This window comes from Festucalex cinctus, chromosome 1 (assembly GCF_051991245.1).
Source record: "Festucalex cinctus isolate MCC-2025b chromosome 1, RoL_Fcin_1.0, whole genome shotgun sequence".
Lineage (NCBI taxonomy): Eukaryota > Metazoa > Chordata > Actinopteri > Syngnathiformes > Syngnathidae > Festucalex > Festucalex cinctus.
In genome coordinates, this window is record NC_135411.1 from 49,238,605 (window position 1) to 49,254,952 (window position 16,348).

Sequence of the window (16,348 nt, forward strand, 5' to 3'; positions counted from 1 at the left end):
AGCCTCAAAAATGAAAATCAATTTGATATTGAAAATTCGATTTTTTAAAACCCAGCCCAATCATCGTGAAGCCACTTGCAAATGTCCACAAATATCCTGGAAGAGCCAATGCCAGGAAATATTAAGGATGTTGTGTTCGGTAAACTAAACTAACAGTAAACTAAGCAAAACTGGCACCCAACATGGTGCATAACAAAAGAAAATGCTTCTCCGTTCTCGCTTCATAGCTAACTGGAGTCTCCACTAGATGTCAGCGAAGTGCCCAAATATACACACTTCAGGTAGGGTGACTTGGAGAAATGTGCCTGCGGTTGAAGAGACCTGACATAGCTTGACCATATTTTGATTTCCAAAAAAAGAGGACACTCGGCAGGGGGATAGGGGTAGGGGTCGTTGAACCCACACAGCTGTGACCACGTCTCCAGTTTGTGAGCGCTACCCCTGCCAGTGAGCTAAAATTCTAGGGAGTCGACAAAGCTTAGGACCTTATTTGAACGCTCAGGAGGTATGGAAAAAGTTGATTTACATTTAATTAAAAATAAATAAATAAATAAATACATACATACATACATACGTTTTTCATTTTATAATTATTATTTTTTTAAATTTCTTTCTTTCTTTTTTTATCCATATCAGAGGGAGGACATTTTACTACTTGCTGTCGACTGAAAATGACACCAAAATTTCTCAGGGCACAGGTAAGGTAAGGTAACCTGTTTTCTGGGTTTAGTCAGCAAATTGAGCCATAATTGGTCGTTACCTGTTTCCTCAGCACAGGTGATGTCATCTTCAGTTGACAGCAAGTGGCAAAATTATTTTTTTTAAAGGTATCAATTGTTCATAAAAAAAGAAAAAAAAGGCTGAATGAGTTAAATATCCATTTAATATTTATCAACCTCATGGTTTTAATAATCAAAGCTGTAAAACAAATAAGATTATATTATTTAAAACTAATGTGATTGTTTTTCATAGAAGTTATGAAAAGTGAAATGGAGAAACCGGAACCGATTTAGTGTGCAAACTGCCGGAAATTCACAAGAAGAAGTAGAAGAACTGGAAAGTGGAAACGATGCCATACACTTCCCGCCTTCAGGCCCTTGTACAGTTTGGTAAGTAATCCGAGACATCCCATGTATAATTGCTCCCAAATGTGTCCTAACCGCGCATTTATATCACATCACATGACTATCAATTCATTTGTGATCAAATCTACTTACTGCGTGATGATTTTACACAGTTTGTCTTGGTTACGTCTGTAGGCCTACCGGGCAATACTGGCGCCAGCTAGCATCATAGCTAACAAGCTAGCATCTTGGCTAGCTTGGTAATACAGCTTGATAATGCACTTAATGCCCTGCAATCAGTAGTCATGCCAGTTAAACGAACTACTAGTAACATCATTAGTTAAGCTAGCATCCCATTTTCCCACAACATTTTGCCTATTCAATTTTTTTCAACAAGTTAGGCTCTGTCCTAAGCATTATTTTACATAAGTTTGCTTAAATAATCGTAAGTATAACTTTGATGTCCAGTTTTGTGGAATGATCTTGCCTCTAGAGCTAAAGTGAATTTGACAACAGAGTTTGGTTGCTAGTTTAGTGGTATGACTCGAGCCTATAGCCCATAATAGATACTTTAAAGGTTCTTACCTTGGAGCAAACATAAGAATGCTTGTTTATCTTGGAGACATTTAACTGGGGCTGAGGCCGTCCACACGGTGTAATCCAATGACGACAACGTTCCACTTTGTGGATTCCTCGTGATCGATTGACACAATCTATGGGCAGATCGCTTCACTATTTTGCTTGTTGGAGGTCCACAGCTTGTTGGAACTTTGTTTGGGATGGTTTTACTCAAGCTGACAAAAGTTTTATGGATGGATTTTACAATGGGTTTCAATGGAGCGAATGCTTTTGGAAGCTTGATGGACCTGGGCGGTTTGGGGGTGTGGTTTGGGCTTGGTTTGTGAAAGGTCAAATTGAATTATTTTTTTCAACAATGTACTGTAATAATACACAAACGTTAAGGCAATCAAACGACTTTGTAGTTCATTGTACTTGGCTTATGTTAGCATTCACTCTTAGTATTTTGCTCCCTGTGCAGCCTTTCTCGTTATGATAGAGTAGACTCTTTTAGTTGGCTGTTTACCTTTTACTTTCATGTTACAAGCAGTTGCGGGTTTTGCCCCGCGTTGATACTTAACAATTTTGTCCCATTTGACGAAGAAAATTGTGGTAATGCACAGTTTAAGCTCCAGGGTCCTTTACACTGACACTCTTTATGACACCATCCCGGCTGCTGAGTTCAGGCACACATTTTTATAGATGGACCCCCCACCTGGGACCACTGCTGCCTCTGATTTATATTTCCATAAAGCAATAGGAATATAATAGCTTTATGCTTCGCTTGCTTTAAGACAGACATGAGAGAGACTCACTGCTGCCACTGACAGGCCGATTGATAGAGTGAGGCTCTGCTATCACATTCCTTTTTGTTGTCGTTAACCATTTTAAGATATTGGATTAGTACATGGTATTTTTAAGGAGACGTTTTCATTGGTGGAATCTGCCCTGGTCTTCAGATTCAGCGCTAGGTTTATGTTCACAATACTGTTGTATTTCGAACACTAACAAGGTTTTTCGTCATCTGTGTTGTTGTTTTACAGGGTGCGCCATCCTGATAAAGAGACAGCGGGATCACCTGAAATCCGCAGGGTGCATCTTAACAGAATTTGGTGGAGCGATGCAGCCTGGGCCACATATTGGACCTTTGTCTGGCTCTCAGGTACGTGTTCACACATCTCACCAGAGGTTGAGCTAGGGATTGTTTTGTAGGCCTTAATGTGACCAGCACATTGCCAATATTCATCTAGCAATCATTGGTTGTGAAAGGCACCAGACAGCGGAAAACCCCAACACTAAAAATGCCCGAGCCACTGACTACAGGATTGTTACATGGAACGTAACAGTAGTGAATCTGGAAGAAGAGATGAGTGAAGCACGAAATAATAATAATAATAATAATAATAATAATAATAATAATAGCACCGCAGCAACGAGCTCAAAGTGCGATTAGATTAAGGACCAACTTGTGTTTCTCTGGTATATCATTCGAGTCTTATATGTTACAATCCACTTGCACTGTGGCCAAATGGTGCAGTGATCTACTAGATCTAGCAGATAGGGCTGCAGCTAAAGGTATTGAATGAGACATGAGGACTAGGGCCCGACCAATATGGATTTTATTTTGTTTTTTTTCAGCTAATGCCTTTCTGATATTTGGCAGAATAACAGTGTGATTACTGATTAATCGACCGATTAATCAAATTAATAACTTCTTCTTTTTTTTTTGGTCCCTGAACACTTAACACATTCAACTGTTTTTCAATACTTTGTCCTAAATGTAGAAAATTGCACTTCGAATCACTACTGCCACCTGTGGCCGGAAAATTAAACTGCATTTTCCCTTCTTTAGTACACAGCGCGCACATAATGACACATTCGCAGATGGACGGTGGGAAATTCGAACCCGAATCTGAAAACTACTGGCCAGAGGCTTGCAGGAGTATACTCATTGTGAACAGCTAAGGTGTAAATCTAATAATTAAAACAAGTTTCAGTCATACAGGACTGTCTCAGAAAATTAGAATATTGTGATAAAGGCCATTATTTTCTGTAATGCAATTAAATAAGCAAAAATGCCATACATTCTGGATTCATTACAAATCAACTGAAATATTGCAAGGCTTTTATTGTTTTAATATTGCTGATTATGGCTTATTTTTTATTTTTTATTTTTTATTTTATTTTTTTTACGTGTTCTGAGGAAATATTAGAATATTTTGAGATAGGATATTTGAGGTTTTTTTTTAAACTGTAAGCCATAATCAGCAATATTAAAAAATAATGAAAGACTTGCAATATTTCAGTTGATTTGTAATGAATCCAGAATGTATGGCATTTTTGCTTATTTAATTGCATTACAGAAAATAATGGGCTTTATCACAATATTCTAATATTCTGAGACAGTCCTGTAAATCGTCAAATAAAAAGGCCATTGGAAAGACATTGTTGGGTAAATTGTTAAAAAGTGCATTTAAAAAAAAAAAAAAAAAAGCAACCAAACAAAAAACATCAGTTTTTTTTTAAGCGCTAATACATGCTAATTCAATTGGTTGTCCGATTAATTAATTGTGCATGTCCTGATTTATTTATTTATTTATTTTCCAAATAATTCAGACAGAAATGTTAAGTATTGTTCAGCCTTTGTGAAGGTCTGTGTTTACAGAGGCCACTCTATATACATTCCTTATGGAAATGGTAAATAAATGGACTTCTTTTTATCTATCACTTTTATCTAGATCATATGGCACTGATATTGGACGGATGGATTTATTTGATCTGTTTGATTAAAGAGTTGAAACAAAATGATCCCAAACTGTAGTTGCTAAATTTGTTTTCAGTGCAATAGCTTTCCCTTCCCTTTATGCCTTTTTTATTTTCTATCTCAACCCTGCAACAGCCTCATTCATCACCCTGGAGACTTTTTTTTTCCCTCTAACAGAAACTTGAATCCCATCTGGCTTCTGTTTCCTGGCATTAAATACTGTGTAATAGACTGTCCATTTTGTTTCTCTAAGAATACATTTTCGAAGGGACAAAGCTAAGCCACTCACCTAGTCTGCCTAACATTAGACAAGAGCATATTTAATTGTCTAGTGGCAGATGTAACCCCCACCATTTTTGAGGAAGAAAACAGAAGGATGAGTGAAGACTCAGAGTTGTGGGTGCACCAGGGTGTGGTCACCCAAAGGGGAGATAAAGAAGATGTGGGATGAAAAGAGACGGTGATGACGGGGTGACGAATGGCTGGACGGAGGGAGGACACCACGCGTGATAATAAAATATGGAGAGGGAAGTCAAAGAAGGCAGGAGTGCGTGAGAGGGAATGAGGTGTAAAGAGGTGAGGGGAGGGAGGGTTAAAGGATGAGCTCATTGCAGTCTCTGGGCTCATGACAGAGGTACCATGAACGATGGGGGTAGGAGGCGTGCTGTGGTGGGTGTGGGGGGGATGCACAGCTACAAATCGATAGCCAGCGTCTGAGTATCACACACACGACTGCAGACAGCCATGCTGCATACACACTAAAAATCATCTTCCACTTTTCATTTTGGCCAGATTTCTTTCTTTTTGTGTCACTGGGCTGCACACAAGCACACAAGGAAAGAAGAAGTGTGGAAAGCTGCCTCACCCTCCTCCTCTTCCTCTTCCTCTCCCTTCTCTCTCTCTCTCTCTCTCTCTCGCTCTCTCTCGCTCTCGCTCTCCCACACATCCACACCCAAGGATAACCTCCGCACCTCTGCCTCTCTCACTCCCTTTAACATCTTTCCGCTTTCTTCCCCCAAAAGCGACCTTTTCTTGTATTTGACCGCGAGGAGGAAAATGCACGCCTGACCCCGTTCTTTTCTTCCCACAACACTTTAGCGGATGCTCTACTTTTTTTTCTTTTTGCTACCTGTGGAGGTTCCCCGCTTCTCCTGTTCCTCCCTACCCGCTTGTCACGTTGAGCGCAGCCCCGCAGAGAGGCAGCATGCTGGGATTGGACGCGTGTGAGTTTGGGGGTCAGGTGCTGGAGCTGCTCTGGCTAACGATGTGCTACAGAGGTGAGGCTATGGAAGTGTGTGCATGCGTATGCGTGTGTGTGTGCGGTCTCTTTTAACTAGTACAGTACAACTTCATGGATTCAACAAGATGTATGATGTGTTAAAGACAACTTCATAATTATGTTTTATCTGCTGTTTAGCATGTGCGTGTTTGATGGGAGTGCATATATGCTCTTAGTGTGTGCGCGTGTGCGTGTGTGCGTGCACACGCGCCATATGTCTCAATCGTGGCGGGTGTGGACATTTTTATGTCCAACATGAAACGTTGCCAAGACAAGCCAAAGATAGCAAATCAATAGCTATTGATCACGTGCGTGTGTTGAGTGTGTTTGTCTCCTTGCATCATTGTGGTTCTGCCAAAAAAGCCACATTCGTGTTTCTTCACTTCACAAAACATTGAATTGTCTTCAAATGTGTGTACAGGGAGTTGCTTTCTTACCTCCAAAGGGAAAATTCTTTCACGTGTAAATAATTCTTTTTGTGTGCGTGCAAATGTGATGACACAGCGTATCCGCCACACAAATGATGTCACCAACTTCTGAAGCCGGTGTGTGTTTGTGTGTGTACTCTGCGTGCGTGTTTGATGGCCTCTCTGCAGTATTGCTGAACAGTGACAGATGGAAGGTTCCGGGGTTTCCCCACACACAGGTGTGTGGAGGGGACTTTGAGGTTTATGGCAGATGAAGACAAAGGCTCATAAGAAACGGGGAAGTGAATGAAATCCTCGGCATAGAGAGAAAATAAGACTACAGAGAAAGATCAGCTCTTCATGAGAAGTGACACAATTTAAAATCATCTGTTACTTGCGTTTGATTTTGCTATTTAGAGGTTATTAATGTATTATGTAGGGTCCAACACAAATAACATGTATTGGAAATTTCTAAAACCAATTTGCTCTAGTCCGACACACTCTTTAGCATCAACTTTCAATGTAATAATTACAGTACATCCATCCATCCATCTTCTATATCACTAAGGTCGCATGTCCTGGGGACTTTTTAAGAGAATCTTAAAATTAACTCTAAAGTGTACAGACGGCCAGAATTGAAGGTATGTGCTCCCTCCTACGAGCTCCAGTTTGGAGACGAGCAGCAGCCTTTTGGACCATCTGGAGACACTTGAGAGAGGGCTGGCTGACTTCAAAATAAATTGCATTACAGTAATCCATCTAGAATGGACTTAACAGCAGCACCAATTCGCTTGATTTAAAGGGACAGCGTGTAGAATTTAGTGTCATCTAGTAGTGAACTAATAGAATGCAACAACCTTAGTTCGAAGTGCATGCATTTTGAACAGTGCCTAAGGAGAGACCACACTTGTCAATCCTACCAACAATTTGCAAAGTTCTTCTCCTTCAGGTATCCTTAGTAGAGAGATGGCGGCAAAATATGTCCACCTCCTCTAAGGCGCGGCGTGACCTACAGCGTATGCACTATAACTATATATATATATATATATATATATATATATATATATATATATATATATATATATAAAATCTGTTTCATGTTTGAACAGCATTAAAATAAAATATTAAGGCTTAATGTTCCGTTCATATAACATTCTTCCATGCTCAAGGTGTGAATCCTTAAAAAAAAAAAAAAAATCGATTCTGCCGATTATTGAATCGATTCGAGAATCGCGCGATGTAGTATCGCGATATATCGCCGAATCGATTTTTTTTAACACCCCTAGTATATATATATATATATGTATATGTATGTGTGTATGTATATATTGCATATTATTGAAATTAAGTTAAAATGAATGAACATTGAAAAATTCTACACATTGTCGCTTTAAAACCCAAGTTTGATACTGTTGGCTTTAGTTAATTCAACTAAATTACTAGGATTGGGTCTAACTGAATTTACTTGGGTTTAATTAACTTAATGTATCTGGGGTAGGACAGTTCGACTCAGTCTTTTAAAAGTAACTCAGGTAAAATTCACAACTGCAGACAATTTGGACTCTACCTTTAACCTCCCTATATGCTTTTTGGAATGAGGGCGAAAACGAGAGAAAACTGCACAGGTATAGGGAGGCAAGAGCCCAGGTTCAAACCCACAACCTCTGCACTGTAAGGCAGATGTGTTAACCACTTACTACTGTGCCACAAGGAAGGTCATCCCTGCAAATTTGTCAAGTATTCCATCACTCACTGGAACACTTAACATTTTGCAGTGTGGCACCGTGCCACAGGGTGGCGCCTCCTTGTTTTTGTTGTGCCTATGCAGCACTTTTTCATTTGGCCATCAGTGTTATTTGATGTCGTGGACTTGTACGCAAAATTGTGATGCGTGATAGCGCCGACACACCTACTTTTTTTGTTTCCTATTAAAGTAAGCCTGTGGACTTCCAATTCCTTTGTTGCTCTCCAATTAATTTTTCTATCCAGCTGCGCCGTCCATGGCTGATCCGCCACCACGTGTTAAAACGTGATGACGTCTCAGTATAGAAACGGGAATGTCTCATTTCAAAGTGATTGAATCTATTCAAAGTCAAGTCGATCAGGTTCCATGCAAATTCTACTTGATTCAATCATGTTCATCTTACAAACATGAGATTATTGATTACCAGTTACATGTTGGATTTTAGTAAAAGCAGCCAATATCCTTTATTTGACTGATTTGGACTTCAGCTTCAATAGCACCTATAGCTGCAAAAGTCTTGTCATATTGTAGCAGCTGCTCATCATATTGCCTGAGTTATGGTACACGTCTTTGCATCCTGATGTTTGCATTTAAATCTCTATACCCATAAGGCTTTGTGCGGCCGTGTGGAGCCACTAAAGCTATTAGCTTGCAGTAGAAACCTCAGACATGCTTTTGAAGACGGCACTTTTGAGACTGAAAGATCATTTCTTTCGGTAGTCGTAACATGATGCAGCAAGAAAAGGAAAACGTAGTTTGGTTTCAAATCCTCTTTTCTCCCGTCTTCAACCTGTCACTCCTCACACTGAGCCCCACCCTTCCCTGCCTTTCTCAATCATTTGCCATGATAATAATGCCCTCCCATCCTCCATCATTTTTTTGACCTCATTTTCTCTCCTATTCATTCTTATCTTTCTTTCCCTTACTGTCACCTACTTTTAATCCCTCTTTCGCGCTCTAACTCACACATTCACACACTACATGTGTTATGTGCCTAAATCCAAACGCAGCTGTTAGTTTTTGACGTTAAATGAATAAACGGATTCAGCTCTGAGACAATGAGGGACTCGTTGAGCCCAAATTCTAAATTTTAACAACATAGTCCCAAGGCGCCAGCATTGTCTCATACAGGTCTTATGTGTTGCTGCTAAAAACTAATTTAAATACCAAGTGAGAACTAGCTGCATTTCCTCCCTGCTCGTAAACAGTATCGACAAGTGTGCCATAATAATAAAAGGCTATTGAACTGTGCGCGTGTGTTTCAGGTTTTTGTAATAAACAAGCTGGAGTTCTGCATGTCAGTCATATGCCATGCGTGTGCGTTGTGTGTCACTGAGATTTGGGGTGTTGGTTAGAGTGCTGACGGGGCATCTGCAAGCTGGCATTCGGCAGATCGATGGTGGTCTTGTTGTCACGTTGTTTCAGTGAAGGCCACATGCACACTTGCACATATGAATGGAATCTACTGTTGATCTGATTTGTTTTTGTGCTGCAAGCTGTTACTATTTACTTCCAATCCTTTTTACTTTCTTCTTTGTTTCCTTTGATGTTTTTGTGCATGCACTGTATTGTCCCACAGGCCTTTTTAAGGTTTTAGAACAGAACTGTGACACTAAACTTCAAAGGACTATAACAGGGGTGTCCAAATGTTTTCCTCAGAGGGCCACATACAGTAAATTCAAAGGATGCAAGGGCCACTTAGTTTTTTTTTTTTTTTTTAAACTTTAATTAAATTTATCAAGCACCTTAAAATCAGCCAATCAAGGAATTTCCTTTTGTTTATATATCCGTGTTTGTTGAACAACTGCCCCTGGATTTACAAGATTTTGGGGTGGTTGATCCCCTGTAACCCACCAGAACATATCAGTCCCTGCACTGAACAGCAACCAAATCTCGTCTCTACATTCTGAACAAAAGCAGAAGCAATCTGTCACAAGCTGACTATTTTCAAAGTAGTTACTTCATGTGATATTTTCACAAGTTGGACCTTGACACAGAGCAGAAATTTGAGGAAACAATTTTGTTTATAAAAAAATAATTAGCGTTATTCACCACAGTCTTATGGCGAAACATTGTTACTTCATTTGCATCTGTGCATATTTAGAAAAGCGCTACATTATTTAAAAGAAATGTATTAATAGCATATACATTTTTATTTGGGACCATGGGCCGCTTAAAAAATGGGCTCAACTGGACTATTTAGTCGAGAAGAAATATGACATACAAACACAAATTGGGAAATATATTTTCTGCTGACAAAATGTCCATGTCTCATCTTGCTGTCACCTAATAATAGCTACTAGGGGTGTGAATTGCCTAGTACCTGACGATTCGATTCGTATCACGATTCGATACCGATTAATCCCGATACGAATTTATAAGTCGATTGTTGCGATTTTTTTTCATTCAAATTTAGAAAATACTAATCAGTAAGCTTGTAGAGTGTAAGATTTATATGAAAATGTATTATTTATCTGAAATTTCAGTCTTATAGAGGTTGTAATCTGTTTCATGTTTGAACAGCATTAAAATAAAATATTAAGGCTTAATGTTCCGTTCATATAACATTCTTCCATGCTCAAGGTGTGAATCCTAACCCGAAGTTTTGTTGAATATTTTTCCATTAAAAATGGAAGTTTAAAAATCGATTCACACACAAAAAAAAAGAAAAGAAAAAAAGGCAATGATAAGACGTTGAATCCGAATACCGAATGAACAATTCTGAGCTCTTTTAAAAAAAAAAAAAAAAAAAAAAAAAAAAAAAAAAAAAAACGATTTTTTTTAATTGAATCGATTCGAGAATCGCACGATGTAGTATCGCGATATATCGCCGAATCGATTTTTTTTTTTAAACACCCCTAATAGCTACTGTTTACTGTGTATTAATTTTCTGTTTGATCCAGTCTGAGATCAGTCCAAATCTTCTGAAACTTATGCCTCAAATGTCAAACAAAACCAAAGCAACATGTTTTTTGTTTGTTTCTTTTGGATTATTGTTTCATGCCAAGAGCATCTTAATAATAACCATTGAACCTTAAATATTATTTTTCTACAAGGCTTTGTCTGTTCAGTACTGTCACGCCGCCACCGGCGTGACGGCCCATGCTTTTATTTTTGTGTTCATGTTTCCTGTTTTGCTGTGAAATTCTGATTCCCCTCTCACCCCAGGTTACTTGCCCTTCCTGCCGCTCCCTAATTACCGGTCCCCGCCCATGATTATCACCACCTGCCACCAATCAAGCCAGACAATAAAAGCCACCTGCATTCTCCCCTCCGTTGCCATTCAGCGCTCTAGCCTGGATGGTCGAGGAAAGGGGTTCGGTGGAGGCTCGTATTTGCCTTACGAGCTCCCAGTCCATGAGACTTTTCGTCGGATCCGGAGCCACCAAGGCAGCAGGTTTATTTCCGGCCAACAAGCGTCTCCTCTCAAGCTGAGAGGAGAACAGGTAAGCAAAAAAGTGGAGAACAAAAAGTGCTCCACTAGGGAGGAAAAAACAGGCAACGGCCTGCTGCCTTGGTGGCTTACCTTGCGCCTGCGTCTGAGTCCTACCTTACCTCGTCGTGTCAGTACACTTCGGCCAGCATGGACCCAGCAGGCAAGGTCGAGGCTGCACTGCAGAGCCAGGAGGCCCGGCTCGACAACCAGGACCGGATCCAGCAAACCATGCTGTCCCAGATTGGGGAATTGACCAGCCAGGTCCACGAGCTGGTGAGCCTCTCACGGCGTCGAGCGCCAGCTCCCACCGGACAAATTCCTCATCCTGAGTTCTCCGTACCGACCACGCCATTCACCGGGGTAGGATTAAGACTGGCCTCCCCAGAACGATACTCCGGTGAACCCGGGCGCTGTCAGACTTTCCTCACGGAATGCGACATTCATTTTGAACACTTACCACAGGCATTTCCCACAGCCCGGTCCCGAGTGGCCTTCATGGTGTCTCACCTGACGGGACGGGCCAAAACCTGGGCGACCGCGGAATGGGCCAGGGGTTCCTCGGTTTGCCAAAGCGTACAGGACTTTCAAATCGCTTTGCGCCAAGTCTTTGATCCAGAGAACAATGACCGAGAGAAGGCACGAGCATTGAGCCGGCTTCAACAAGGCAAAGAGTCTGTCAGCGATTACGCTGTCCGTTTTCGAACACTGGCAACGAACAGTGGCTGGAACGCCATAGCTCTTCATGACCATTTCTTGAAAGGACTCTCACCTGCCATTCAAGAACTTCTGATTCCCTTAGATCTCCCCACGGACTTGGACGCTTTGATTTCCCTCGCCATCCGCACAGATCATCGTCGCCAGGAGCTGGCTAAGATCGGTGGACCTCGAAGTAGGGAGGAACCCACCCCCTGGTCACGGCCACCGGAGGCCAGAAGGCCGCAACCCAGCTTTCCTTCCCGACCTGAACCAGGAGAGGTCGACCTCGCCAGAGACGAACCCATGCAACTGGGAAGGGCTCGGCTTTCGCCTGAGGAGAGACAGCGCCGCCGCCGAGAGGGCCGTTGCTACTATTGTGGTGGTCTTGGACACTTGGTGGGATCCTGCACCACGAAGGGCAACTCTCCGGTGAGTTCTCCGTCACCCCGACCCGCCAAGAACCACAGACTCACGCAAATTCAGATAACCCACCACAATGTCACGACAGATCTGCCAGCCCTCATCGACTCCGGATCCGACGAAAGTCTCATGGACTGGGAGCTCGTAAGGCAAATACGAGCCTCCACCGAACCCCTTTCCTCGACCATCCAGGCTAGAGCGCTGAATGGCAACGGAGGGGAGAATGCAGGTGGCTTTTATTGTCTGGCTTGATTGGTGGCAGGTGGTGATAATCATGGGCGGGGACCGGTAATTAGGGAGCGGCAGGAAGGGCAAGTGACCTGGGGTGAGAGGGGAATCAGAATTTCACAACAAAACAGGAAACATGAACACAAAAATAAAAGCATGGGCCGTCACGCCGGTGGCGGCGTGACAAGTACAATATGAACAATGCAATTAATCAAGTTATATTCCCACATTTTACTAAGAAGAAGCCCTGTGGTCTCGAGATTTATCACACACTAACACAACTAGTTGACAGTAGCACATTATCATTATATTTTACAGGGGTTAACTTATCTTTACATTATTTGTTCAAATTTTAATTAAAATATTGTATGCATGCTTAATAAATTTATATTATGGTAACATTTAACCTAGAAAAAATACGTTTATTTGACATTGTTTCCTCTGCGGAGGTTTGTTTTGCGATTTGGAGAGACGGTGCACCTATTTGTGCCAGCACACTTTAAAAAAAACACAGCATATTTAAACATAGGCTACCGAAGAAAACTTTTCATGTGTATCATTGCAAATAGTGTTCCATGGTTCTGCTTTCTCATGTGAGCATCATCTCTCACTCTCCTCCGCCTCAAGCCATCTGTTGCCTGCCAAACTATGTGTTGATTTTACACAGCATGTTGATTTAACTAGAAAAGCCGACAGCAACACTTGCTCTCTAATTTGTCATGCAATCAAGCTGGCCTTTTTTTTTTTTTTTTTTTTGGCTAATATGACTTGATTTGGCAGGAACAAGTTGCAAGGAAAGACTTTGCAGCAGTCATTTCAGTACACGTGGGCACAACTGATGACAGTGGAGATGGCTAATTTCACTTCTGTAGTTATTTGTTTTCGGCACTTAGAATGTACCCAAAGGGGGCAACATCTTCACTTAAATTATTCATATAACTGTTTTAGCTGTGTGTTTTAAAGTGAATCTTTTGTTGTTGTAAAAATGAATAAAATACTGTTCCCCACACGATATGCTGATTTTAGAGATTTACTCACCGGACATTTTATTAGGTACATAATCCAATAGCTATATTCAAAATATGTACAAAGATATGAATATTGAATGGTGACTGATTTTTTTTTTTTTGACAGATTTTTTTTTCATGTGACAATTTTGTAAGCATTTGTAGGCATGACAATGAGTATAGGTTTAAAAGTCCATGTTAAACCACACCAGACAGGATTTCTGTAAAAGTATGCTTTTTAAAAAATAAATGAGACGCGGTATCGTCAGTGTGCCAGGTCAGCAGCCTGGAGACCAAAGAGGAGAACATTGAGAGAGAGGTGGGGGGTGCAAAAGGGGTGAATGGGAATGCTCAGGTGGGGGTGGACAACAAAGTTTGATATGTAAATGACGGCGTGCAAATCATTTATGAGGCAATGTTGCATTCATACTTAATGAACTGCATTGAATTTATACAATAGTTCACAATGGAATTGGGTTGGGCTCTCATTAAAAAATCTAAATAAATCCCTTGAAATGAGTGACAGTTTATGTCAAAAATAGAAAAATGACAACACTTAAGTTTTATTATGGCTGCTCACTTGAAATGAACCTCATGAAATTCAAATTGGCATGTAGCTTTTGACAGAAATCAGGAATTCTGTCCGTATCCAGATACTATGACCAAGAAATGTCAATCATCTTGGCTTGTTACGTCTCATCCGTTTGACTGACAGGTGATCTGCCCCACCCCTCGCCCTCCAGCGACCCTGCTCATGACACGGGGTGTTGATATAGATCACGTTTTATTACGCCAAATGAAAATTAATGCCGCCAAGAGTGTACCTTCAGTTGAAGAGAAGCAAAGCGAAAGCGATGATGTCACCGTAGAGGGAGTTGAAAGGGTTGCCATGGTGATGGACAAAGGCAAGCGTGTTTGGCTCAGAATGGGTGTGGTGCTGCTGTAAGCAAGCAGTGCAGGGCTGCATGTGCGCGTATGTGTGTGTGAGAACACGATAGGCTAATATATTGGTTAAATCTATAACAGCGATTAGGTGCATTCCTTCACACCTTTTGTGTGTGTGCTTGTGTACTTCCTGTCATCCAATTACCTCTACATATTGAGCTGATGTGCGATGACAGTCTCATTACAACTGTGACAACAGAGTAAACAGCAGCTTGTCTCAGTCCTGCTGTACACACACTGTATGAAATGTGTGAATTAATGTCATGCTTTATTGCCTCAAATGATCATACAAATAGATTAAATTGGCTCACCGTGGAAAGGATCACAAGACGATATGTTTTGTAAGCAGTAATGATATCCGTTACAGCCATGGCTCAATAATTAAAATAGTTGAAAAAAGCATTCATTAAGGACACATAAAAATGGAAGATATTGCCCTATTTCCATAAAAAATAAGACGTAGTCCAATGAAATGCTGAAAAGTAACAAAATGTGACATTTATTAGACACATTTAACGCCAGATGTGTACATTACAATTTTGAGTTTGAAAACGTTACTTTCATTAGCCATAGATTAGCAATTAGCTTTTGTCTTGATATTCATTTAGCTTTGTTAAAATAAGAGGAAAGAAACAAGTGCTGCAAATCATATAATCAGCTGAGCTAATAATTAAAACATGACATAATAAAAGTACAAAGTGATATAGTTAGATATTTACATTATACATTACATCATATTATATGATGAATCCAATAATCATAGCAGTCTAAAAACAAGTACAGTGTTCCCACGCAATAATGTGGTTCACTTTTCGCAGTCTCGCTCTATTGCAGATTTTTTTTTAGTGCAATTTTGCATTATTATTTTTTTACAGTAATGTACCTATTTTGTAAAATTCATAGAGGTTTGAACGTTGAGAATGTTTAACAAGAGAGAAATCTGAGAAAATGTAAATGCCTCAATGAGAAAAGTGTATAAACTGTGTTGTTTTTTTTTGTTTTTTTTAAGAGTCATTTATACATTTATAATAAACATTTATAACATTTATAATAATTGTATAACATAAAGCTAACTACTTTGTGGGTTTATTTCATTTATTGCGGTCATTTTTGGAACCTAACCCCAGCAGAAAACGAGGGAAAACTATACAGCTATGTAGAGAATACCTCGCTAAATTTTTAAATGATGATATCAGTCTGAATCAACTTAGTGACTTTTTATTATTGGTAATCAAGCATTCCAGTTGTTTGGGGCCGTAAATTGAAAATAAGATCAACCAACAGTAGTAGGACTTGGCGGTGCGAAGTTAGGGTGGGGTCTTGCCAATGAGGGTTTTATAGATGAACATGATCCGGTGAATTTTATTTTTGACATTTCTCCAGCGTCACACTCTGACTTTTGTCATCATTCCTTCTTTGCGAAAGGATTCCTGATGGACAAGAGGGATTTGCCTTTGGAGGAGGAAGAAGACGACAGGAACCTCAACTACAATCCGCCAGCTCAGAAAACTTTGCAGGAGATTCAGGATCTGGACAAAGACGACCAGAGTCTGGTGAAATACAAGCAGACGCTGCTGGGGACCCGACCAATGATGGCAGGTGTGTGTACTGTACGCATATGTTGTGACGTGAGGAAAGCATGATTCACGCCAGGGGTCATGTTAGCGTAGCTCTAATTCAATCAATGCAACAACTGCCGTGCATAGATGCTGCATAGTTGAAGTCATCAAGTTCGGATTACGCACACACACCAACACAAACCTCCTTGCTCAGCAGCATCTCATATCGCACAGTCAGGCT

At 40.6% G+C, this 16,348-nt stretch overlaps 1 protein-coding gene across 7 annotated transcripts in view; it reads left to right on the forward strand.

Moving 5' to 3' along the window:
- Window positions 1-304: 304 nt before the first annotated feature.
- Window positions 305-16,348, forward strand: part of arhgdig (Rho GDP dissociation inhibitor (GDI) gamma) — a 30,641-nt gene continuing 14,597 nt past the window's right edge. The window contains exons 1-5 of one of the 7 annotated variants that reach the window (XM_077539825.1): window positions 324-505; window positions 973-1,109; window positions 2,666-2,784; window positions 5,485-5,663; window positions 15,974-16,147. In XM_077539825.1, the coding sequence (XP_077395951.1) occupies window positions 5,591-5,663; window positions 15,974-16,147 (247 nt within the window). In that variant the 5' untranslated portion in view covers window positions 324-505; window positions 973-1,109; window positions 2,666-2,784; window positions 5,485-5,590. Of the gene's footprint in view, window positions 506-972; window positions 1,110-1,344; window positions 1,510-2,665; window positions 2,785-5,140; window positions 5,664-15,973; window positions 16,148-16,348 lie in introns of those variants that run through there. The other 6 variants (XM_077539820.1, XM_077539851.1, XM_077539833.1 and 3 more) reach the window with 6 other exon arrangements.